Source organism: Tetrao urogallus (assembly GCF_951394365.1).
Source record: "Tetrao urogallus genome assembly, chromosome: Z".
In the NCBI taxonomy this organism is placed as follows: Eukaryota; Metazoa; Chordata; class Aves; order Galliformes; family Phasianidae; genus Tetrao; species Tetrao urogallus.
Window position 1 is genome coordinate 66,559,234 of NC_136816.1, and position 27,060 is coordinate 66,586,293.

Genomic DNA, 27,060 nt, shown 5'->3' on the forward strand with positions numbered 1-27,060 from the left:
ACAAAATGATCTTTTTCTAACTGAGTTTCTCCCATGACGAGAGTTTCTCCTGCTGCTCTGCAAAACATTTCTTTAATTAGGAAAAAAGCAGTGACAAGAAATCCAGCGCTTGAGAGGAGAAAAATGACATCATCAGCCAGGCACCACTACAGATCTGAAATAGAGCCAAGGCAAACAGCGAAAATCAGCCAAAATATATCACAAGATGAGTTCAAGAGCAAGAAGATGGAGACAAGCACACAGACTGCAGAGAGATTAACCCACCTATCAGACAGACCTAGAGAGTGCCTGCTCTCTAGCGAGCACTGCAGCTTGTCATCTGACAGACCCGGATGTGGACTCCAGGTCAGTTCGGCCACTCACAGTGGAGTCTATGCTATCATGTTGCCTCGGGAGTAAGGGCGAGAGCAAGGAGGCACGGAGGACGCATGGTTACACAAAATGAACGCTGCAAGCTAGCACTAAAATAAAATAAATAGATTTATTGGTGGGGAAGATATCTGCTGCTCTGAAGTCAGACTGGCTGTTGGAAGCAAAATGTTCTCGAGGTCAGACAAGAGCGATCATCATTATCCTTTAGAGAAGGAGAAAAAAAATACCTAACTATCAATGGAACATAATCATGTTTTAAAGGTGGTAAAAAGAATGAGAATTTTTCCAGTCAAATCCAACTGTTGTTTAAAAAAAAAAAAAAAAAAAAAAAAAGCAGATGTTATTACAGTTGGTTCCAATTGAAGCATTTTGGCACAGACAAATTTTCATCTAATTCAAGACAGGTTCTAGCTGAACCCTGTCTCATCCCTCTGGGTCTGCCCAGCCTTTCACAAGCTGTCATTTCCTCAGCAATTGTGAACTGCAGTCTGCCAGGAACTTCATCAACCAGCTGCCTGGTCCACGGCACACAGAACTCATAGGAGCAAAAGTCACACTCTGTTTTTGCAATATTCTGTTATAACAGAGTTTTGAAAATATTTAAGATTCACCAAAGTGATTTTTTTCCAGTCAGCTCCGCTTAGGAATATCTCTGTAATAAGAAAGAGAATCCCATGTAGCTTCTTTAGAAAGCTTATTAGCATTTCCTAAGTTTTAAGATTAAATATGGAGCAAAAAATCTGGTTGAGCATATAGAAAATGCACTGGGGAGCAACAGCACTAAGAGAGAATTAACCATCATCTGAGAATTGCCCTTCTGGAGTGAAAGCAATCGTAGATGAGCAGGCTCTTAGTTTTTAAACTTCGTCTGTCCTGATACTGTCATATCCAATCATACAGGAAACAAAAAATTAACAATACTTTTTAAAAAAGTCTATCTTGGTATAGTTCAAACTAGAAGTGTTTCTTTGCAGCATCAAGCTACAAACACATTGGCTCTTTCACTAAGAAAAAGCTTCAGACCATCTCTCCAGACTCACATTTTCAGTAATTTTACTACTGCAAACCAGTAGCATAGACTACCAGGGAAAAGGGAATACCTTGATACATTAGGTATTTAACAAATACCTAACAAGAAAGCACCAAGAATGATGTTAATCACAGTAAATACATTTTATTGACTCACTTGCATTAAATCTCAGTAACAACGACAACTTCAAAAGCTACCATTAAACTTTAGCTTTTAGCATTAAAGCCAAAAGAAGTCAGAATTTAGCCACAGCCATAAGCCAGCTAGGGTTACTACACACAGGTTCAGGCTTCAGGAAACACGAACACTCTTATCAAAAGTGTTGAGGTATGAAAAATATCTGTTACGTTGCATATAAAATTCTGCAACTCCAGTTCTAGCAGTATTTAAGAAAACACCTCTTTCTTCCACACCTATGGCAGAAGCCACAGTATGCCCCGTTTCACACTTGCTTTCTTACCAATATGACTTCTCATAGCACAGCACCTTCAGGTTCTGCTGTAGAAAATCAATGGGAAAAGTACAGCTGCCCAAAAGACAGCACCCACCTGATGGCCACGTGTTCCCGATAATCCACATCGTAATTCTGCAGAGAGCCAGCACAGGAATCCTGCAGGACTCCTTGCTGCTGCAGGCGTGATGGGGCAGTGAACTGGTGCACAGAGGCATTGGGCTGCGTGGTCGTGTGGTACGGAGGAGGAATGCTGTTGCTGGTCTCACTGCGATAGTCACTGTCTCGATCATCCACAGCACTGTCAGCATCTTCAAAGGCTAAGAAACAAAAGCAGTTAAGGGTATGGCTCTCTGAAGTTGCCTTGCTTGGATAGCGAAGCTCATTTTTGTTTGCAAAAAGCTGCAAAAAGAGGCTAGTTCTGCAATGCTGGTTATAATCTCGGGCTCTCCCAGGACGTACCAACACTCCAGCAACTCAAGTAACTCCAGAAACTGCCTCTACCACTTCCTCTCTCTCTTACCATCATAGGATTCTGTTTCTCTTTGATTATGCAAAAATTGGTAGAATAATACACTTTTATTTTAAAACATAACAAAGCAACAACGAAGAAAAGAAAAAAAATCTCATCTTCAAAAGTTTCAGGTTCCTTCCTGCTGCCAAAATGAACATCCAGATGTTGAGGAGCAAGGAGTCTTCAGGAGAGAAGCTCTTTCCTAGGGTCGCAAAAAGTCCTCCTTTTTGCCATAAGAATATTTAGCATCCTCAACCAGAGCTCCAGGAAATTAAAGGATGTACACCAGCCTGTTAAACTTAGCAGTCAACACTAATGAACACTTCACCAAGCTATAAGCTCCCTTCCCATGAACCTCTCTCTCTGGAGAGGTATTTCTCATTGATAATCCGTCAGAAAAAGAGAACACCACTGCAGAGAGGAAAAATTTCAAAAATACAATATTGGTGTATTGCTGTGTTTGGCTGTGCAGAACACAAAGCTACCTCAGCAAGCTTAAGTGAAATACACATACACACGCCACATCTGTGGAGTGCACCATCACCATGCTTGATAGAAAGGAAAACAGAGATCAGCCACTATTCACTGCATCCGCCACCAACAGCTTGTTTAAACAGGACAATCAAATTAAAGTCCCCTCTGGTAAGCTAACCAGTGGTATGTGTCCTACACAGCCACTCAACACAAACCTGAGCAATAAAGTAAAAGTGCTGTTTTCATGCTAGGTAAAGGCTTAAACTTTTTCTTCCACCCATGCTTCCCACCTCTCTAATTCAATTTCCATTGTTTTTAATCCAAGGTAATGTTTTTTCTTAGTGGTATTTTCTGCACCTTCCCAGTTGAGCAAGGTTACATCAAGATTACAATGCCCTAAAGTGGATGGAAAAATAGAAAACAACCTCAGTAGAAAACATGTTTGCAATTTACAAATGGCTCGAAAAGCCTGGCTCTACGCTCTTAACTACCATCAGTTCAATTAGATTGTCCACCTTGAAAACAGAAATCAGCTTCCAGTATTTCAGCAGCTTAAGTGCTGCACAGTTCTTGTCAGTCTCTTGTCAACTGATTAAAAATGAATAGCAACTACCTGTTGTTTTATTTAGTCTTATTAAAAGTGTAATGTCCATCAGTTTTAGCACAGCTCAGTGCTTGGAAGAAAACACTGAAGATGTGTTAGACAGAAATGATTTAATATGCCAGAGTGGCAAACCCATCATCACATGTTCAGTCATGGAGAAAGGGCTGATGGATGACGAGGCACACCTACCCTCAGAAGGCTAACGAGCTGGATGAACAGTGTCACAGCTGAACGCTTGAGTCATTACTGTCTCGTGTCTTGGAATTACTTATGTTGGGACAGAAACACTCTTGCAAGTTTTCCCACTTTGCTGCCCTGATAGTTTCTTCTTCCCCATCAGATACAAATCACATTTCAAGTAAAACCCAGCTAACTCTGGTATGATTCAAAGCTCTTCCAGATGCAGCCACATCACCAATGTAAGCTCTTGCAGAGACTTAAGACCCACTGTTGTAAGTCTGGGATATGGTAACACACACCAGACCAATAGCTTTAGCAATAAACTATCTCACCACAACAGTACAGTAGCAAGTACAAATCAGTAGCACTATTAGCTGGATTGAAATGACATAAATCCAGCAATTTGCTAATAATGGACTAAAATTATTATCAGGGTTTGATAACACTCACATGATCGTGGCTATTTGGCAGACCAGCAGGAAGCAGAGCACGGCTTCTCTGGATGAGCTGACGGGCTCAAGGAATTCCAAATTCCATCAGCTCAGACCAGCTGATGGGGTTCAGGGAATTTCAAATTCCCTGGCCAGACTATACCAGAAGCACTAACTGGACTTGTTAACAAATCATTACATCCTACTTCTGCACTACTGTTGTAATGTAACTAACTAATGCTAACCAATTGTCTCACTGTTTTTCTGTGTGTGTGAGGTGCTTGGAAACACCATGTGTTGACCATAGCTTCACTCCATGTCCTGTGCTGGCTCTAGCCTCCTCAGGCAGCAAGCATGGTCAGAGACCTGAATTTGCCAAAGCCATTTTGAACTGTGGCAGGGGGCTGGTTGCCAGCCTAGGCCAGCTTCTTAACCCAATTCCCACTGGGACAGTACAAGGAAAATGGCAGGGCATCACACTGGATGACTGTTGTATGGCAGCTAGATTACTTTCCTGTAAGACCTAATGCTTACATCACTTTGAAGTGACTGTAAAGCCACAGTACTGGCTAGTCTTCCACTAGTCATAGAAACAACACACAGCAGGAAGAATTGCCCCCTCCACTGGAAAACTGTCCCTGACTGATGTTCTTACTGCTCCTTTTCTATAGGAAGGGCAATTCACGTTGTGTCTCAACAGATTTGCCATATGAACCACACTGTCTAAGCAACACCTAAAAACAGCTGATCAACTTAAATGTTAATCAAACGGTTGTATCATGCATGGCTATTAAAGCTAGCAACAGTATTTCTCTTGATGCCAACTGGTGTGTGGTGTAAGGAAGTGTCTTAGAGGTCATCACACAAAACGTGTCCATGATGACAAGTTTAAAGGATGCAAGGCTCCAGGTGCCATAACATCAATGAGACAGGAACACATGGGCTTCTGATGCACATTCCTTGCATCCACAATATCTGTAACTGTTAATGGTGCTACATACTAGGCAGAAATCCTCAGCAATAACTGATTAATAAGGTCCAATCCCAGAAACATATTCACACTAAGCTGCATCTACCTTACAAGCAATCTCACTTTATTTAATCTAAATGTTCACAAATGAAGACTTTGCTTATCCTGATTAAGAACACCGAAATCTGGACCACACCTCACTTTTAGCATACATGCTCTCTGCAAGAAAGTATGCTCTGAAGTATCTGTACATGGCGATAATCCCATTTGTTAACACACCTGACATATACTTTATTTAAACAAGAGACTGACAAAAACCTGCAGAGGCAGCTTTATGTATATTGCATCCCTTCAAAAGATGGGTATCGGGCCTTACATCCATTTTTCAGCAAAATTTCTATCACAAAACACAACACATGATGAGTTAAGTTCAAGCACTGTCATCTAATAGATGATACATCAAGTTTTCCATTGGAAAAATTGTAGCTTAACCACAGTCTATGACAATCAGTTAATTCATAACCAGACAAAAACAAAGTTAGTAGTTATTTTAACCCACTTTGAGAAATTCTGCATGTCCAAAAGAGCACTGAAGGGATGAAAACAAATTCACAGTCACTGGACCCACCGCTGAAAGGGTGGGGGGTAAGGCTGAAGGGCAGGGTAGAGGCATGCTGTTCACGGATAGTAATTGAATATTCATGCATATACAGACTGTAAGAAGAAAACTATCTGACAGTGACACCACACAGAAGGATATTACAAACAGCATGGAAAACAACTAAAAGGGGACAACAATGTGTGTCCAGAGAACCCTCCTCTCTGAAGCAAACTGTATTCTATACACCTTATTAATCCTCCACTCTTCTGCCTCAAGAAGTTACTACATCACTGCTGCAGGTTTGTATACAATAGCTTTAATACCCTGGCCACAGAACCACTTTAAGCAGTCCTGTCACATCAGCTGGACCCATCACATAAGCCTGAGTAAAAATTTCAATAAAAACATCATGCTCAAGTACTCAGAAAGAAGGAGGTTCATGCAAGGCTCTGTGTCCCCCAAACCCAGCTACTTTTCCAAAACAAGTCACTGAGCTTCTCACAGCTTTTGTCTATCTTTGTAAGACCAGGGTAACAGAGACGAAAATTTACAGACGGGAATGCATGACTTGCAGTCCAAGTCCAGAGGTGATCTGTCAGTATCACACCAAGGCTTTCGCATCTCATCTTCCCCATTCTGCCTCCATTTAATTGTTTTCACAAAAGCGTCTAACAATCTCCTGCTTTAATCAAGTCTCAGAACCCAACATTCTACTGTTTCCTCTAACAACCATGTGGCCTTTCAGAAATCTGGTAATTCAAATGCATTGAAGAGGATTACTAAAGTAATGGAAGCCCAGGGAAGCAGAAATCACAAAAGGACACAAGGTCGTGTTTCTGAGGCTCTTTTATGGCTCTGCAAGCTAAAAATTCAAAAAGATTTTCAGAAATGACTTAAGTGCAACTTTGGAGGTCATTAGTCTACCTTATCATCCTCAGCACTTAAAATTCATGAAAAACATGAATAATTTTAAGACACTAAGTTAGAAACATTCAGATTTCAGACAGAGGGCTTTCAGAATCCTGTTTTTCCATTTTCAGAATTGCAGAATTGTCAGGGTTGGAAGGGATCTCTAGAGATTAACAAGTTCAACTCCCTCACTAAAGCAGGTTTCCCACAATAGGAGTCCAGATGCATCTTTATTATCTCCAACGAAAGAGACCCCACAACCTCTCTGAGCATTGTCATAGTAAAGTTCTTCTGCATATTTGTGTGAAGCTTCCTATGTTTAAGCTTTTTGGCCATTGCTTTTTGTCCTATCACTACACAGCACTGAGAATAGTCTAGCCTTGTTCAGTTGCCTCCTGCACTTTAGATATTTACAGACATTGATCAGATCCATTCTCAGTCTTCTTTTCTCCAGGCTGTACAGACCCAGGTTACTCAGCCTTTCCTCATAAGGGACACATTTCAGGGGCTTTATCATCTTATAGCCCTCTGCTGGACTACTTCTAGGAGATCTCTGTTTGTTTTTTTTTAAAACTGGAGAGCCCGAAAGTGGATTCAGTGTTGCAAAGATGGCCTCACCAGGGCAAAAGAGGAAGGTCCCTCAGCCTTATGTGGTTATTGCTCTCCAAATGCATGACTCTACAATTGCTTTTGTTGAACCTCATAAACTTTCTCTCCACCCAACTCTCCAGTCTGTCAAGGTCCCACTGAATGGCAGCACAGCCTTCCAGTGTGTCAGCCACCCCTCCCAGCTTCATTCCATCAGCAAACTTGCTGAGGGTGGACTTTATCCCTTCATCCAGGTCACTGATGAAGAAGACAGGACCCAGCACTAAACCCTGGGGAACATCTCTAGTTACAGACCTCCATCTAGACACTGTGCCACTGATCACTACTCTCTGAGCTCTGCCAGTAAGACAGTTCTTAACCCACCTCAACATCCACTCATCTATCCCACATTTTCTAAGCTTCATTACAAAGGATGCTGTGGGAGACACTGTCAAAAGCCTTGCTGAAGTCATGGAACACAGTATCCACCGCTGAGATGAGGAGAGCCTCATCTACCCATCCAGTGATGATATCATAGAAGGCTACCAGATTGGTCGATCATGATTTCCCCTTAGTGAATCCATACTGACTACTCTTGACAACCTTCATCTCCTTCAGCTCCTTGGAAATAGCTTACAGAACAAGCTGTTCCATCACCTTCCCAGGACAGAGGTCAGGGCCGACTTGTCCGTAGTTTCCTAGCTTCTCCCTCTTGCCATTTCTGAAGGTTGGAGCGACACTGGCTTTCCTTGAGTTCTCAGGTACCTCTTTCATTCTCCGAGACATCTTTCAAGGATGATAGAGAGGATCAGCAATCACTTCTGTCAGCTCCCTCAGCGCATGTGGATGCACCTCATCAAGCCCGTGGATTTGTTCACATTGATGAAGCAGCCTCTGCTGCTCATCTGGAGGGAGGTCTTCCATTCCTCAAACCCTCTCTCTTACTTCCAGGATCCTGGATTCCAGGTTCCAGGATTCCCAAAGGGGCAGCCTTTGTAGTAAAGACTGAAGCAAAGAATGTGGTTCATTGCCTCCACCTTCTCATTCTCTCCTGCTACCAGGGCACTAACCTGATTTAGCAGTGCATGCACATTTTCACTAATTTTCCTTTTACTGGACATACTTAAAAAAAACTTTCTTGTTATCCTTTACCTCCTTTGACAGATAAAATTCCAAGCCTTAGCCTTTTTCATTGCATCCCTACAGTCCCTGACGACAATTCCTATATTCTTTGCAAGTGGACAGGCCCTTTTTCCACATTTTGTGGATCTTCTTTCCATTTATAAACACATTCTGCTGCTGAAACACTTATCAGTCAAGAACTGGACTGATACTCCAACATTCCAAAGTGCAAAGAGTACCCTGGACACCTGTCCTACTTCTTCATTTCTTTACCTTTCTTATAATGAAGCCAAGTCAACAGCACAAGGTGTCCCTTTGTCAAAATGCCCTCTATCCAGTTAGCACGGCTTTGGACTGCAGTGCATTTCTTACAAGAAGTTTTCACTTAGAAGAACATCTTCCAGCTACTAACAAGCTGTTTTTGCTGCTTTCTTCCCACTTGTAAATTTACAGCTGTAAGTATATTTTTCCTGGCAATGCTGAGCTAATGTATTTGGCTTGGAAACATCACAAATGTTGATCCAAGCCTCTCTAAAAGGATGCTAACGTGATTTCAGAGAGGACAGCAGAGCAAGGATGAAAAGGAGGGTGGGAGGGGGAAGTACAAGTTCCTTTTTAAAAAAGAAAGAAAAAAGATACTAGAAATAAAAGCTACATCAACTTGCCAGAGAAAAAGGCAAAATATTCTATGCACCCTGCATAGAATATATAGAATATTCTATTCCTCTGCATTCCTGAATCATACCAATGCTTAAATATTCCCATTTCTGCCAAACACATAACACTGAGAAAAGAAGGCTATGTGAGGAAGCAATATTTTTTGTTTTAGTACTAAACAAAAGTTTTGTTAATTCTCAGTTATCACACATCTGCGAACTACCCCACACAACAGAGACACCCAAGACTGACAAAATGAACCAGTCATTCACTGCTGCTGATGCTTAAAGAATTTAAGGCTTGATCACAGACAGGAAACCAAGGAGGACAAAAATGTTGAGAGAAGAGAAAGTGGGAAGTCAGCAGTGGAAGGCTTCAGAAATGCACAAGAACAGATGCATGATTTTTCCCTTCTTAGCTGAGTACAGACCTGAAGAAAAAAATACAATTATTGAAATTCACTGTGAGTAACTGGGCATCAGATTTAAAACACTGGACTGTAGTAGGAGTGTCCTCAAATTCCTTTATGTCAAAAACAGAAAAGCATCAGGCAGCATTACCTTCCTGCAGGCAGTGGCTGCAATCACTGTGCTTTGCATGCTCCCCTCAGCAACACCCTCATTGTTTGTTTTGACACAAGGAACAGACACCTTCATTTCATTACCAATGGATCAATCCTTGCAGATCCTACAGGCAGTAGAAGCCATGCAGTGTAGCTTAAGCAGAAGCACTGCCTGTTGCAATCTGTGGGAATTCCAGAAAGTAAACATATTTCATGCATGATTTCTGGGCAAATTAATAAAAACTTGGAACTGTGAGACCTCTGCAAAAGCTGTCACATCCAGCAGTCTTCAGGTGCCCTACAGATCACAGACAGCAGTGGTATTAACATTTACCTTTTTAGGGCTGATGAGCACCAATTGAAGCAAAGCGCTGTCGCTTTTGCCATGACACCACCTCATTGAGCTTGAACTCACTACAATACCTACAAGCCTTCTGTCTCACTGATGTTTGCCAACCATCCCCATGTTCAGATTTGGTCCTGTCTGTAGTCTCTAGAATTTCTTTGATTGCTTCCAATGTTTCTTCGCATCTTACTAAAACAACCACTATGGATTCACTTGCAATTTTCAGCTACTCTGAACATGGACGTAAGCTTCCGTGAGTATGAAGATTAACACAGAAAACACATCCAAGAAGAAAACTGGAATCATCCTTACAGGAAAAGAGGAATATTCCAATTCTGTCTTCTCAAATTTCAGAAAAAGCACAAGCAACTCAGCCAAAACAAAGCTAAACGGTGGGAGAAAAAAAGCAAAACAAAAAAACAAACATACAGCCATCCACACAAACATGAAGATATGAAGATTCAATTCAGTGAAAGTGAACAGATTTTCTATATGCATGAATATTCCCACTTTCCTCACCCTGGAGCATGCTGCATCACTACAGAATCAAGAAACTTGAAAGAAATTGAACTGTTACGTACTCAGCTGCTCTCCCCATCCGAAATAACTCCAGTTGCCTGCATGTGACACAAATGGCAGAAGAGAAATGGAATGGGAAAAAAAAACTTAGAAGAGCAAGCCACAAGCATATTTTCATGTATTTAAAATGCCTTATAGATTACAACCTTGACAAAGATTTTTTTTCTTTATAAACACGGTGCTAGATTTGTTTGGGGATTTACTGTTCACTCTCCAGAACACTAAAGATTAAGAAATCATGCATTAAGATAAACAGACAAAATACTTATCAACATATTTCTCAGGTAGAGCAGTAAAGCACTGCTCCCTGGTACACAGATTACCACGATTACAAGCAGAATATCCCAGAAAGTAGAGTTCAGGTAAGAGCCAGATCTTTAGTCTTGTTTAAAACTGTATAACTCAAGAAGCAAAAGCTGTTTCACCTTTCCTCTTTCCAGAGCAAAGGTAACTCAGCAGTAAAAGCACCACACCAGTAGATATAGCACAAAAACTATCTTCATGCATGCAAATCAGCAGTAAGGAAGACTGCTTTCTTAGCTAGACTTACACTGGTACAAAACTCAACTCCACAGATGCAAATAATCACGTGTAAGTTCTCTAACGGCAAGCAGATCTCTCCATGTTAAGGATGACAACAAATACATGTTAAAGTTGAACAGCAATTCAGTAGGCAAGTTAATAGCTTTTCAATATCCAGATTGTTACCCCGGGGTGACATCTCAGGATGACAATGATGAAGGCAAACCACCAAACTACCAAACATCCCCACACCTCAGAGCAATTTGGCAGCATGCACATAACTTACAACTCCAAGAAAAGTCTCAGAACTCCAAGAATGCTCAAAAAGCATTTCTGGAAGACAGTGTGTAAAAGAAAGGTTCGCAGGAGTGACGGTCTGCAAGAAGAGCAATAACAAGAGAACCACTAAGCACTGAAAGCAAGCCTCAGAATTGAGGTCTGTCCTCAGAGCAGAAATATTACAACCTGCTGAAGGCAAAAGTCCTCAGACTGACAGTGATGCCCTTGAGGAAGCTGCTCATCTCCCTGCATTGCTGTTATCAGGCTCCATATGCTCAGCATGAAAACAGCACAAACTTTTAAAAGCACTTCAGAGATTATTATTTTGATAACACATAGCCAATTGATGGCAAGCTGATGGAAAGGGGGAAGGGAAAGAAAGCTGCCTTCAGAAACTAGCTCCTTATCCTCCAAGTGCTTTCATATTGAGCAGCTGGGTTACACATACGTATGCACTGTAACTGTAGAAGAACTAGGAAGAAAATACTGCAGGAGTAAGCAGAAAGAGATGCACTAAGGGAGACTCAGGGATTATTCCTGCCACAATCTCAAAACTCTGCTTTTGTTTGTTTTTACTAACACCCACTTCACTTCAGCATCTAACATTCTGGATAAAAGATGAATTTATTAAAGATTCAACACATATGCTGCTTCATTTAAGATTCAGGAGCTAACAGTATGTATCTCAGTCCTTCAGCATAATCACAGAAGACCTGAGCTGACAGTCGTGATATTTTGAAGGTTAATGAAAACAGAACTTCTTTTAGCCTTTTCAAGTTGCTTTTATGCTTCATAAAAAAATAAAAAATTAAAAAACATAAAGCATAACCTCATTCTGAGAAGAAAAAAAAGTAACTTCCAGATCACTTTCGGGAACAAATTTAAACCTGTAAAACTTGATTTGAAACTACCAAGAAGTCCAGACAGATAGAGCACAGAAAGCTGTAATTCTAAAAAACATACAGAAATAAAATATAATAACAGTGGAATAGATGGTACAGACAAATCAGACTATTTATTACGTGAGCTCCTTGATACCAAGACTGAAACTCAGTTATCGCAGTATTTTGTATTCACAGGTTTCAGTACTGAAAAATGAGGTTTCATATAAACCTCCAATTAAGGACTAAGTGATGCCAGCAGCCTGGTGCCTTGGATGCTACAACATTCTTGTCATTAACACATTTTATAAAATACATCTAAGTTCCCACAGCTAGCTGTGCATAACATATGCTCGCTCTGTGTCTCAATTATGCAACTATTCAAGGAGGAACTCCTCCTCTCCACTTCACACTGTCAAGCCTGGATCAGCAGGGACACTGTAGAAAAGTAGAATATTCCATGTTTTTAATGCAGTCTAATTTGATTTCCTGCATGCCATTTTGTTTTGCTGCTGTTTACAAGCTTCTAAGAGCAGCTGTGCTGTACCATGCCCATCAGAACATTACCATTTACTGCCGTCCACTTCTTACAGTCATGCTGATAAATTGTTTAATCCTCCTGTTATATTCCACAGTGAGTGAAGACAGAGAGGGTCTAAATATGTTTATAAAAGCAAACTGAGCTTCAGAAATTACAGTAAACTCAGTGCTGATATAACTGTTTATGGAATACAAACAGAGCTAGGCAGGTCCTGGTTATTTTTTCTTTCTAGTTTTAGTGTACCCTTTTCCCGTGGCTAATACCCTCCACAAAGTATGCACAGATCTTAGATTAAGTACATACTTAATTTATTACATTATTCGATTTACTTTCCAAATTGCACATTGCAGCATTTCAATGAATAAAAGCCTAAAATAGCTTTTCAGAACCAAATCAAGTTTTCAGAATAACCAAGAGGGTTTCCACACCAGGTATCACATTTTCCAGCTCAGTTTTGGAACATCACAAATGAGGAGTAAAACCTTTGCCCTAAACGAGATTAGGAAGCACAGGGGGGAAATGAGCTAGTAGCTGGAAGGGATGAGGACAAGCACTGGAGTGTTGGAGCTTCTCCTACCTGCTCAGTACTCCCTGTTTTCAATCACACTTTACTGCAAGTTAGTCGTGGAATCGTAGAATCATAGAATGGCCTGCACTGAAAAGGATCACAGTGATCATCTAGTTTCAACCCCCTGCCACCCACCAGACCAGGCTGCCCAGAGCCACATCCAGCCTGGCCTTGAATGCCTCCAGGGATGGGGCATCCACAACCTCCTTGGGCAACCTGTTCCAGTGCTTCACCACCCTCTGGGTGATAAACTTACTCCTAATATCTCACCCGAACATCCCGTGTCTCAGTTTAAAACCATTCCCCCTTGTCCTATCGCTGTCCACCCTCATAAACAGCCATTTGTACGCTCCCTTCAAGTACTGGAAGGCCATACTGAGGTCTCTCTGGAGCCTTCTCTTCTCCAAGCTAAACAAGCCCAGTTCCCTCAACCTTTCCTCATAGGAGAGGTGCTCCAACCCTCTGATCATCTTAGTGGCCCTCCTCTGGACCAACTCCAAGAGCTCCACATCTTTCTTGTGCTGGGGACCCCAGGCCAGAACTCAATACTCCAGATGGAGTCCTTGATTTATGTTGAAATTCTGGAGTATTTTAATTTCAATAAATGAAATGGCCTTTCCAGTCAGCTTTACTACAGCTAAACAAAATAACACAGAACTGAGAATTTAAGCAGTGCTTGGATCACCATCAAATCACCAAGAGTATCCACAGTTATTACAAGCTTGTGCAACTCAATAACTACAGACAAAAGACCCGGGCAGTAATCGTTAATTTCAGCCAAGAAAAAAAAACATTTCTTCCACTGCTCTAATACCTAACAGATCTGTCATGTCTTTTTAGTTTCTAGGCACATCCACTACTTGATGTAAGTGAAATAAGATACATACGAGATGCAGTAAATAAAAGAACAAACAAAAGTTTTCTATACTCCTCTTTGAAATGCAACTTCAGACTGCAATTTATTGTCTAGCATTATCAATATGGATAAAGGAAAGATTAATATAATGTTGCACAGCTGCTGAGAAAAGATCTGGTGTCTTTCTTTTTCTCGAGTTTCAACCTTGGACTTTCAGTATAAGACTCACTGCTCAAGGACGCATTCAAGGAAGCATCTGTGGGTTGACTACAAAGCTGAGCAATAATTTTCATATCAGCTTAATACCTTTAAATTCAGAAAACAAATGCTTATAAATTTCAGATTAATTTTCTGTTAATTCCATGACATTAAAGGGTGAATAACGAAGCTTCAGAATCCATAAAAAATCCCTTCAGAAAAAAAAAAAGAAGCATTCGAGAGAAGCACTAAACAAATAATGAAACCTAAGTGATTAACAAAGCATCTCCTTCTCTTTTTTTTTTTACTTACAGAAAAATATGTTACTTTTAGCAGTGTCCAGCATTTCAGAAAGAGGTTTAGCATTCGCACTTTTTTGAAAATTAAGGTTTCACTTCCTTGTCAGAACCTTTCAGAACACTGCACATTCTCTCAGAAAACAACTAAGTACATCTACAGGATCAGCAGTAAAGCCACGTATCTGCTCTCCTCAAGAATTTAGCAGCAGGTCAAACATGTTACTATAATCTTCTAAAATAGCCAGTATTTTTAATTTTCAAGCACTGAATACTTTTCCTTAGACATATTCTATCCAGAAGTAGCAGCCTTCACCGAAGACCGGAGGCAGACATTTTAGAACAAGATCTTGAATCTGCTCTCCTTTGAGCAGACCTATCATGCTTCTAGCCAAACAAGGCACTGAGTACTGCAAGGCCACAAGAAAGGTAGTTACTCAGATGGCATTTATCCTAAACAAAGAGGAACAGGACCTGTCAGTCACCCATAAGCAGAGAGGTCAGGGAACTCTCTTTCACAGCACATCAGCTGAACTACCACAAAACAGCTTATACAGTAGTTTCATTCGTACAGACAAAAATTGTTATTCTTTGCCTAGCCTAATTAAAAAAAAAATGTCATTAACATGTCCTCTTTTGAATTACATTGAACTGAGGACTGCTGAAAGGCTTACTTCCTGCACCATGCACTGCAGCCAGTAGTTTCGCTCTTCTACAGAATGGCTTTGCACTGACTGCAGCAGGCTTATTAGTGTCACCTAGCCTTGAGAAGGCTGACATCTTCAGCACTCCTGTCATACTGCCCTGGTCTACAGATGCTGTAGGTAGCTGCAAGCTTCTCCTATTTCTAAACACAGAAGCAGGTTAGAAACCTCAGGAAAAATACCTTGCAAAAATATATAGAGCATATCTAAATATAGAGAATATATATAGCAAGTGTCTCTACAACAAGGAGAGCTTGATGACACTACGATGCCTGCCACTGCAGCATTACAGATATACACCTCTATAAGCAAGTAAAATGGTTAAGCTGGGACATGTTTAAAATCACTTTGATAATGCACTGACTTGACAGCCTAGTCTAGATTTTTCCTTCAATATTACTTAACAGGTAAAAAGGTCTCTTACCAGGATTTCATTTCAGCACATTCACTGCTGTTTACCCAGTTGAATACTGGTAGAAAGCAGCACTGTATGCTCCAATTAGAACAAATGGTAAGATTCAGCATCAGCACAAGACATTTTTGAATGATGCACAGGTAAGGCCAGATGCCTATGATTTCATTATGAAAGCAAGATGAAATGTGTGTCCTGTCTAACGAGCCCTTTCAGCAAGACTTTACCTTGCCAAAACTCCTTGGAATCACAGCTCTCCGAGGACTGTGCTAACAACTTTGTCAGAACTGTACTACCCGTGATGTTGAAACTGTAGCTATGGGTTTCAATGGCTCCAATTCATTGCCACATTAATGGCTACTGAAGGACAAAAGATGCTAGCTCCCACAATACAGAACCATAATCACAGTATAAAACCACTGAGGATGTACCAGGCTGGAGAGGAGCAGGGGCAAAAGAGAAAACTGTCTTGTTCAAGGTTTTTTTTTGTTGGTTTGTTGATTTTCTTAAAGTATTTTAAGCAGATGAAGCTCCTCATCGATGCCATAGAAAGCACCTTAATCTCCTTGTTAAAGACAGCTGAGGAGGAGGAATGTATAAACCACCTCGGCACATCAGTGGAATTTGAGGTCCTAAAAGGAGAACTAGTGGACAATAGTTACCAAAACTCTCAAAAATAGCTTTTGGCTCTTTAAAAACACCGGTTAATCTGAAGATGCTAACAGGAAATGCTCCTCACACATTTTGCAAAAACGGACTTCTTTCAACATTAGCGGGAAAGAAGGATCAACACAACGCATGGATTTGGTCCGAAATACCACCTATTCTTTCCTGTACTGTGCATAAAACATTTTGTCAGCTTTTAAGACATTAGAATTATGATCATCAACAAAGCTGCACTACTTTTTTTCCTGCCTACACACACACAAACACATATGATAGATAGTATTTAGGGTTCTTTTTTATTCTCCTGCACTAGATATTGTCTTGTTCATTTATCTCTGATCTGCTGGCAGGTCAAGGATAGGGTAGCTTCTGTTGTTTTTGCTGACATGACTATGAATCAGAGCAGTTACTTCTTTCCTTGTTGCATCAAATCACAATCCAGAGGCAATTAACAAATTTATCTTCTTCTAAAAACAAACAAAAAACAAATAAACAAACAAGCAAAAAAAAAAAAAAGAAGAAGAAAAAAGCACAGAGAAAGACATAAACAGGAAGCACCGCAGAGTCCAGTAACATGAGTTACGCAGAAGATGGAACATGAAGCATTCCCTGAAAGTTTACCAGACAAAGATGATAGGACAGGCAAAACTGGTTGATTCAGTGGCAGGTAGATTATCTTTTCTGAGAATCATACTGAACATACTATCTCTCTACCAGATCTGTAAACTGTCTGAAAAAAGCACAGGGTGGTATTTACAGTAGCTATATTAACCAAGATAGTCAAATATTCTCCCCAAGGATACAGAGTACCTTTCTCATCCTCTGCTGCCTCTGCCTTTCTCATCATTTGGACTGCTGTCTGCTCAAAGCAGAGCTTCATCTAAAATACTGACAGTGTGACTCACGTATGAATTATAATGGAGCTTCATACTGTTGGAAATGATGTTGAGCATGCAAGGAAAATAAATCTATACCCACAACAGTAAATAAATAGACATTTATTGAGTCAATAAACTGTAAGTAATCAAATAACATTTTTTTTTTTCATTTGCTTCATTTAAAATGAATTTCCAGACAATAAGAGTTTGCTTTAATTCACATTCAATTTCAGGCTATGGGTAAAAGCCATTTATGAGGTTGCTGCAGTTGTTCAACAGTGAAGTATCTGGAAATCAAGAATTATGGGTCTAGAATTATGGAATTCATTGGCACTACAGTGCCTTGCTTATTGTTTGGAATCACCAGAATTTAAACCAAGTGGTAGCATATAATCTTGCTGGGCAAGAGGAGGGCAGGAGAAATATTCAAAGATGGACAGAAGCCGAAAGGTAAAAATAAAATGAACAAGTGTAAGGAAGGAAGAGACAGGAAGCGCCTAGCTAAATTAGAAGAGACTATCTGTACAAGAATAGAGCTACCTGCTTCTCTTAAGAATAGGCAGAAATCCTGAATTAAATCAATAATTGTGAGTCTTATTTTTCTAAGGACAAAATTGAAAGATCCAAAATCTTGGGAAAATCTAGAGGACCTAGTCTGGACTGAGATTTCTCACAACACCATGTTAAGGCAGCAGCAATTCTGGCACCACCCAAACTGAGAAGCCATCCCAGAGATGAGATGCCGGCTTTTAGAAGCAGCTAACATCTCTTGCACACTGTCCCATCTTTCTGCTTCCTCTGGTGTCAGTGCAACACAAGATGTTGTGTTCAGGAAGGAAGCAGGGAAACAACCATGAGCAGATGGTTTGAGAAAGGGGCCTGATGTGCATGGAGAACGCAGGAGCAGAACAGGACTTAACAGGATTTTCTCTAGTTAGAACAAAGATCCAGAGGAGCCTTTGGACAGCTGCAGGCAGGCAAAGCATAACACCAGCAGCACATGCAGGTGCTCCCCCTAAACAATAATGCAGTTCCATCAGAGAACATATCTTAACTCAGAGAAAAGAGTCCCAGAGGCACTGTCTCCAACAAGGCAGGCTAAGATTCCCCACATGGGAAGCCAGTGGAGGTAATCTTTCTGAACTTCAGCAAGTATCCTCCCAGACAAAACGTTCAGCATACAACTAAGAAAAAACAATGTGAAACAATGTGATGGGCAAACAATCAGCAGACGTGTCAGGCTCAAAGGGTTAGTAAGTAGTGTTATTTCAGGTTGATGGCTTGTCACTAGCAGAGATCTGCAGGGGTTCATTTTAGGACCAGTTCTCTTGCATGATTTCATCAATGACTTGGATACAGCTCTCAAAGGTATACAGTCTGCAGGTGACACTAAATTTGGAGGAGCTGATGTTGTCATGAAGGAGTGACAGTCTTTGTGGAGAGATTTTGATAAATTGGAGGGCTGGATAATCACCAACTGCACAGAGTCCAAGTGGGGGCATCCACACGCGGGACAGGATAGCCCTGGCTGTATTTGGACTGGGGGAAGAGAGACTGGAGAGCAGCCCCACAGAACGGGATCTGGAGGTTCTGGTTGACTGCGAGTTGGATGTGAGTCAACAGTGTGCCCTGCAGCTCAGAGGGCTGACCGTACCCTGTGTGCCTCAGGCCCAGCACTGCCAGCCAGTGAGGGGAGGAGTTGTTCCCTCCGTGCTGGGCAGCCTCACCTCCAGCTCCGGGTGCAGGCTGGGTGCCACAGTGTACAGACATAAAGCTGTCACACAGCGCCCAAAGGAGGGCTGTCATGGTGGTGAGGCTCTGCAGGGCAATACTCTAATGGCTCAAGAACTGTTCATACTTAGTTGTTTTTTGCTCCTTCTATATCTCTGCGTATCTATGCAGTCCTGCAGTCCAGATGATCGCATCCTGCTAGCAGCAGCAATAAGATCTCATCGAGCACATCATGGTGGAAAATTGAACAAGTCTTACAAATGTTCTTTAGGATATTTTTATTACATCTAAAAATACATCTATCAATTATTTACCCACATGTTAAGGAAGAACATTCCGTGCTCAGAGCATTAGAGGTTCAGGAAGGACACCCACTCTGTTCCTATGAAAAAGGGGGTTGAGCAACTGCGTCATATGCAAAGGTCAGTTTTCAATACAGAGACATAGTCAATGCATCTTCTGCGTTGAATTCTCAGGTTCCGAAAGACTATGCTTCTGCACAGAGCAATGCAGAGACCTCATTTTTCCCAAAGTACTTTTATATTAAATGACTATTTCATATTTGACCACGCAAACAAGATATTCATAGATGTCAGATTCTCCCCAGCAGCAGACAAGCAGAAGTACATGCAGTGCCACGAATTTTATTGAATCACTAAGAAATTCTTAAATACATTAGCCACATGGTGCTCTTTAATATTTAACACTGCCATTCTAATTACCGTTTTAATCCCATGGATGATTACATTGTTATGTGATATTAATTGCTCAAATCAGTGTCCTTCAATTCATTACTGTAAAATGTCGCTTTGTAGCAAGATGCAGACTATTAACAGGAAACAAAGGTCAGCTGTAGCTGTGCTCTTTAGAGCTGCAAGAGGTGAGCTGGTCCTCCAGGAAGGACACCAGCTTGAGGACGTAAAAGTACCGCGCCATGGAAAAGGGCACAGCTACTTTCTCCACCCAGCAGCATCCCTTCTAGCTTACCTATGCTTCACAACATTTAGAACAGACAGCTAAACCCTGCTAAACCAGACTTGCAGTGAGGTTCAAGGGATAAGAGACAGGAAAGTCACTTCTGCATTCTCTTTACTTAGATGCTTTGTATCAGACTGTTCTCCTTCTGACATCTAGAGTTCTGTACACTATGCTATTGTGATTTAGTCAAATATTTCACTTTCTTCAAAAGCATTTCTTAATTTGTACTCTTTACAAATCAACTGTGTTCTTCCATACCTGACTTTATTCTAAAAAGAATTTTGTTCTTTAAATACTCTTGGGGAAAAAAAAAGACATTTGGTGCTACCTGGAGTACGACTGCTATCATGCTTTCATACAGCTTTGTGCATTCAGCAGCTGCACAACACTTCCAAATCTCCTGGATAACTGATAGCATTCATGTTTTCTTCATAACAGTTTTAAAGCAACATATTAAAAGCACATAAAAACAAATAAAAAAAAGCATATAAAAACAAATTTTACTCACTCCCTAAAAAAAAAGTAAACAGTAATTAACATTTCATTGAGCAACCTCATTGCTCTCTATAACTTCCTGAAGGGAGGCTGTAGTGAGCTGGGGGTCGGCCTCTTCTCTCGTGTCATTAGTGATAGGACCAGAGGGAATGGCTTCAAGCTACGGCAGGGGAGATTCAGGCTGGACATCAGGAAGTATTACTTTTCAGAAAGGGTGATCAGGCACTGGAATGGACTGCCCAGGAGGTGGTGGAGTCACCGAGCCTGGGGGTGTTCAAGGAAAGGCTGGATGTTGTGCTGAGGGACATGGTTTAGTGGGAGCTATTGGGAACAGGTGAACGGTTGGACTGGATGATCTCTTAGGTCTTTTCCAACCTTGGTGATTCTATGAGTCTATGATTTTCCTAATGTTAACAGCTTTGCAGAGATCTTACAATCAAGCTAATGGATAAATAGCCATATAACAGCAGAGTTCGATATGCAAAACTTGTAGAGTTTTAAGCAGAGGATAACAGAATTAAATTACAAACTTCAATTTTATTAATGGTGCTGCCTAAGTAGATGCTACATTCATAAGAGACATCACTGAACTTTCATCCATTATATTTTGAAAGCAGGGTTTCAGAAATCTAATTTTGCAGACCACCAGATACAGTTTGTATTATTTTAGAAGCCTAAAAAATGCAAGATGGGAGAAGCAGAAATTAGTAAAATACTCTTCATCATCCATCAACATTGCATTATAAATAATATCAAGTTAAAAAGCCTCAGGTGCATTTTAAACACACTACTGGCAGGATTTCCAAACCCACTTATTTTTCTCCTCTTAAAACTTCAAAGTAATAAAAATAATATTCAACAGATGTTATAGAGAACACAGCACTGCTCAATTATATGAAGAAAATTCAGCATCCAGTTTTCTTGTCTGCACTGGTATTAAAAGGGGTCTGAAAATCTACGTGACTTTGTGCACTTTGCTTTCCTAACATAGGAAGACACAAGCAAGTTACATACTTCAATACATGATTTCAGTTTCTAGCATCAGAATCATTAAGCCAACACTTTTAGGGACAGTTTTTCACAACTAACAAAAGATTTTGCTTCAGAGACTTTAGCTTTTAAATCAGGAATGTTTTAAAAAAGCACAGATGTACCACCATTTAGTAACTAATCAGGCAAGCAAACAAAGTACACTGAAAGAAGACGAAAAAAAAAAAGAGGAGAAAGTGAAGTCTAACTTACAACACTGGGAGGCAGCACTGGGCAACGGTTTCTTCTGGACCTCCTCCTGAAAGGAATACTGAAGGAGAAAAAAAACAAAAAAGAGAGAGAAGGAACACTTAAGAAAACAAATGGTAATTTTATGAACCGGTTTTCAGAATAATATATGCCACACTTCAGATAAAACAATCAGGATTTAAGTGCTAAGTATTATCTTTAATATCCACACTAAAACTTACTTCCAGATGCCTTCTCCTTTCTATGCCCAACCCAGATGTTAAAAAAACTACACGTCTGGTCAAGGTAAAGTCTGCTTTACTACAAGCACAGGCCCTATTCTCAGTCCATAGAGCTCAAATTAGCTATCTAAAAGATCCAGTTCCTACAGAGTCACTGTTATAGGGAGCTCAGAACTGAGCGAAAGCCCATTTATCTTTTATACATTCCACTGCAGTTCAAAAACAAATGTTCACAGCAATACTGCACTAGAAGATTGAAGTGGTTGGATAATTAGTGTGCCCAGAAGGCCAAGAGCACAATGTTTGCCTACCCAGCACATACAAACACTTCTGTGATCCACTGTATGTCTGAAGTGAAGAAAATTTTGAATCTCATTTAATAATAAATTTGAAAACATAGGCATATTTCAATTAACCAGCTTTGATTTTTCAAAGCTGTTTGTTACTGCATCAAAGTGTTCCCTACGGGAATGCAAGTTGCTGTATTTCGTTTTTCTCCTCTATGTTGTATTACAAAGAGAAGAGAAAACGAGGACAATTGGGCAAAACAATGAGAACAGTCTTTGCCAAGAATAAAGGGTCCAAAGACAAAGGAAGTGTCAGCTTTTGCAACCAGCTCTGGATTCTGAAAAACAGGGCTGCCAGACAGCCTCTCCATAGATCTGGCAAGGAATTAATGAGTAGCTCATGACATGGAGAATGAAAATCTGCAGACTGTGCTGTGGCCATCTTCAGGTCCGCGCTGTTCAGAATGTACAAGCTCAATGAGTTATTCAGAATTGTGAAAAGAAGTACTGGGTCTCACAGCAGTAACTGTTTGGCAAAGTGGTGAAAGAAGGTCTGTTGATGAGCAATTTCAGTGGCGCAGGACAGGAAAAGCTTCTCAAGGAGCATACTCAGATTCAAAAAAAACTGCAGTAGTTCACCCTTTCTAAGGAATCAGCCCAATGGCTATCAGCAGTTCCAAAAAGAAAACAGAACATTGCTTGTAGGAATAGTGATTGGAAAGCATTTTATGACACCATACAAACTCTGAATGAACGTGCATCATGAATACTGTTTTGCAACTTCACTCTGCTCATTCACTGCCTCATACAAAGGTAGCTAAACTTAATGCACAGAAGAGAGAAAAATTTCCTGTATGAAATACCACCAAATTGACCAAAACCAAGCAGAAAGAAAGGTTTGTAGGGTCGAGTGGCGAATGAGGGTGAATAAGGATTGGTCATTCTGTTTCTCTATAAATAAACCTGTTCCCAGGTTTCACAACAATGGACTTGTTAAAGCAAACAAGTTATTTCTTCAGGCTATAAACAATTAAGTTGCTGAATTCCTTGCTACAGAACTGAAGTAGGTAAGTTCAAAATAAAACTGACATCCACAGAAGAAAAATCAATCAAGTGTTGTTATATCCAAAGATACTGCCGCTGGCACTGGAAGTTACAGAGCTAACAGTCACTGCAAATTAAAGAAATATGCAAGAAAGCGATGACCAATCTGTGTCACCGTCAGACAAGTGTTTTCTCATTTTTAACATTCTCACTGATTAAGGGGAATTTCCATAATAAACTTGTGATCACTATGGCACAGAGACATGATTTTGTTCCTCGCATTTGATGAACGCATACACTTAGCATGCAGATGGGTCACTCCCCAGGGAAGGGGAGCATCGATGCTCAGGACACCTTTCAGCATATACAGGCTCAGTGAAGCACTAGAGGGCACCTGTGCTTCACTGAAGTACCTGGCACAGACATGTTACAGACCAGAGGAGCAGGGGAGCACCACAGCAGTTACCACTGACAGGCCAAATCACAGACTGAGTTTTCTACCAACTCAAATAGACCCTCAAAATTCAATCAGGCAATCAAAATTCAAAAGGCAATCAGCCCACGGCAGGGGTTGGGGCTGGGCGGGCTTTAATAACCTTTCCAGCACAAGCCATCCTATGATGCTGTTAACTTTGCTTTGTATGTAACATGATACAACAGAGCAGTTCTCACTATGTGGGGAGAAACATGGGGAGAAACGTTTACCTGCTTAATGATAACAGTAAACCTGAGAAATCATTCTGTAAACAGTTCACAAAAAACTTGTTAACATGAAAATTTAATAGTTATCTCCATCACAGGGATCCAACATAAAGAACAAAAGCAAGTTATAGTGCATTCAGAGCTACATTCACCCTTCAGTTCAGATATTTACCTCATCACCTCCCAGTGAATTTATTTGTTTTAATTTTCTGGTCCAATATCTGGCTTCCTCTTCAGGAATATCTACAGCAAAAGAATATGAGGCACCATCTTATTAGCCAGTCAAGTTTGCATTTATCACCAGAAGCAACAAGGAGAGTATTCCAAGATAACAACACTAAATAAATAAATAACCCACACAATTTTGAAGCAATGTAACTGCTTTGTATTAGCTACATCAGCACTCAGATGGAAAATAAATGTTCCAAATAATAACACAGTTCAAGGCATACATTACCTTCATGTTTAAAACCAATTAACCAAATGCATTATGGACAAAGGTAGGAAAGAACAAGACCGATTCATATTTAATTCAAATAATCATAGTACAAAGAACCATTTTATCATAATACATTTGCTACATGCTTAATAACATACTGCAAGATCAAGTGACTCTTCTGGAGGCTTTTATAACCTCAAAAGCACAAGGACTTGCTTTAGATGGCACATTGTACGTATGTACTTGGATTAAGCATACCAAAAAAGAGTCTTGTTTTCCTTTGCAGGTGATAAGCTAGATTTTGTGAGATAACAAACAGCTATAAGACACTCATATTCATATGGAAGCACACTCTCATAGTTTGTTTGTTTACCACAATGCAGTTCATTAGGAACTGAGAAATAACAACCCTTTCATCTAGTAGAAGATTTAGCAGGTTAATGACCGACAGCAGACAGTAAGCACTGCCACCTTTATTTTGGCAACTATTTTCTATTCCACACTCTGAAGTAATACAGTGTCCCAATGGTTTGAAGGAAACACAGAACTGTGCCACTCAAGACTTCATCTCCCTGAGGACACCCTAGAAGATGCAGATGAGCTTAACAAAAGGCAAGTTAGGTACAAACTGAGTTTAACGAATAGAGCAAGAGGAGCACAACACCAAGGGAAATAACCTTCTAAAAGAAAAGCATCACTCAGGCCCTCAGTCCAGGTGAATTAATAAATTACCTGGGGATGAAGGAAAAAGGATGTAAAAATCACTGGAAAAAGGAAAAAAAAAAAAAAATTAAGCCACATTTCAGCATCAGTTGGTCCTACCATCAGGAAAGGCAAATGACTTCCGAATTTCAGCTACCCATGCCAAAACTACACAAGTGCAGAAACTTCAGAACACACACAGGATGGTAGAGCAGCAGCAGAGACTGCTCCAGCTAGACACCGCGAGCCCTAGAAGCCTCACTGTCCCAAACACTGACAAATGATGTTTAAATAAATGCCATTTCAATCAATTCTCCCATCTTTTGCAACTCTTCACACTCGTGCCCAGTTAACTGTAAATATCTTGGCTTCTAAATAAGTTTACTTTCCTGCAACGAAATTTACCCCATCTGTGGCCTCAACAGATGTGTAGGCAAGAATTGGAGAAGTCGGCTGAGATTGTTCTGATTAAAAAATAACTGAGAATTATATCCACCCTTGCTACTGAGATAAACAAAAAACTACAACACTTACAACACCTTCAGAACGAATCAAGTATTGGTTTCTCCTTAAAGAGAAGTTAGATGTGTCTTCTCAACCTCTTCTGAAATTAACAACCTCAAAACATCAAAAATAGCAGCCAGTGTAATGGAACACAACCAACTTTCAACAACAACAACAACAACAAGGAACATTTTTAGATTTCATGGAATACGAAATTTCAGAATTAGGTATTTCAATGGGTTATGTACAAATGCCTGCACTTTTGTAAGAGGAACACCTCTATTGAACAGAACACCACCCAGAGAAAAAGGACAAAATAAGCCCTACCTGGGAAAGTTTTAGGGCACTAGAAACTTAGTATCTGTGTCAAGAATACAGGAAGTAGAAAATAGAAAATCTGTTTCTCCTTTCTTGCAGGGAGACCAAAGTAATTTATTTTAAGCATAACACACAAAGTCAGTTGCTCTTGGTTGATGTACACTACATCGCTTTGTTGTTACATGCTATTAGAAAACTAGGTAGGAGAAATATGAGAGGGGCTCCCACAACTACAGGATTTGTAGAAAAGCATAACTGCTTTTGATCATCAGTGTTGCAGACCACAGTTGCACAGGTAATTCAGATGAACTCTGCACAAAGCACGGATGACGCTCAAAGGATATCTGAAACAGGGTGGATTTAGAAAGAGGTCAGCAATTAACTGAACTGAGCACATGAGATTTAAGAAGACAAGTGTAGTTAACAAAATATGCAAGTTAGAGATGTAGTCAACGAAATACGTAAAGCGGGGGCTGTCAAGGTCATCAGGCGTAACCAGGCGTAATCTGTGTGGGCTCCTTGCGTGGTTAGCGAATACGTGAAACGGGGGCTGTAATAGATATCAGTCTCTGCGGGGGCTCCTTGACTCATGAGATACCATGATGAGACATGACAAGACAAGACATGCCACACGTCTATTGGGCACAGATAACCGTAACACGGGTGACTGGTAGCACTGTGATATAAGGGACAACTACAAGAAGAGTGTGTTGCTTGCAATAAACGCCATTTTGCCGCTCACCACATTGGTGTCATAAAAGCGTGTGATTTGGCCGGGGCTGTCTGAGCACTTCACGACGGGACATTAATCAGAGGTTGCCGAAGCAAAGGCAACAAACAAGACACTCCAAAAAGGATCTCAAGTCATCTAAATACTAAAGAAAAATCCATGGCACTTTGTCCTTGACAGCATCACATCTGTAAATGATGAAGAAAAGCCCAAACTGAGAGACTAAAGGTCACAGCCAAAACATCCATCGTGGAAACCTGCAATTTAGAGCAAAGAGACCTAGGAGTAATGAAGTGATGGATTACCATCAACATCGAATAAGCTACAGTGGTCTCAGAGTAAATTCCAGGGCCTTCCCATAGGCCACAGTTTGGTTGCATGCCCAGGCAACAAGGTGCACTGTGTGTGTCTTGGGTTTATTGCTTACATCTCGTATCCAAGGTGCTTCTTTCACAGACTGAGCTGTGTTTTAGCACAGG

At 40.5% G+C, this 27,060-nt stretch overlaps 1 protein-coding gene across 1 annotated transcript in view; it reads right to left on the reverse strand.

The window, feature by feature from the left end:
• The window catches only part of UNC13B (unc-13 homolog B), a gene marked incomplete at both ends in the record, with an annotated part of 204,421 nt that overhangs the window by 143,472 nt on the left and 33,889 nt on the right, over positions 1–27,060 (reverse strand). The window contains 3 exons of the mRNA XM_079548344.1: positions 1,951–2,173; positions 21,638–21,695; positions 24,061–24,131. Coding sequence (XP_079404470.1) covers positions 1,951–2,173; positions 21,638–21,695; positions 24,061–24,131 — 352 coding nt within the window. The remainder of the gene's footprint in view (positions 1–1,950; positions 2,174–21,637; positions 21,696–24,060; positions 24,132–27,060) is intronic.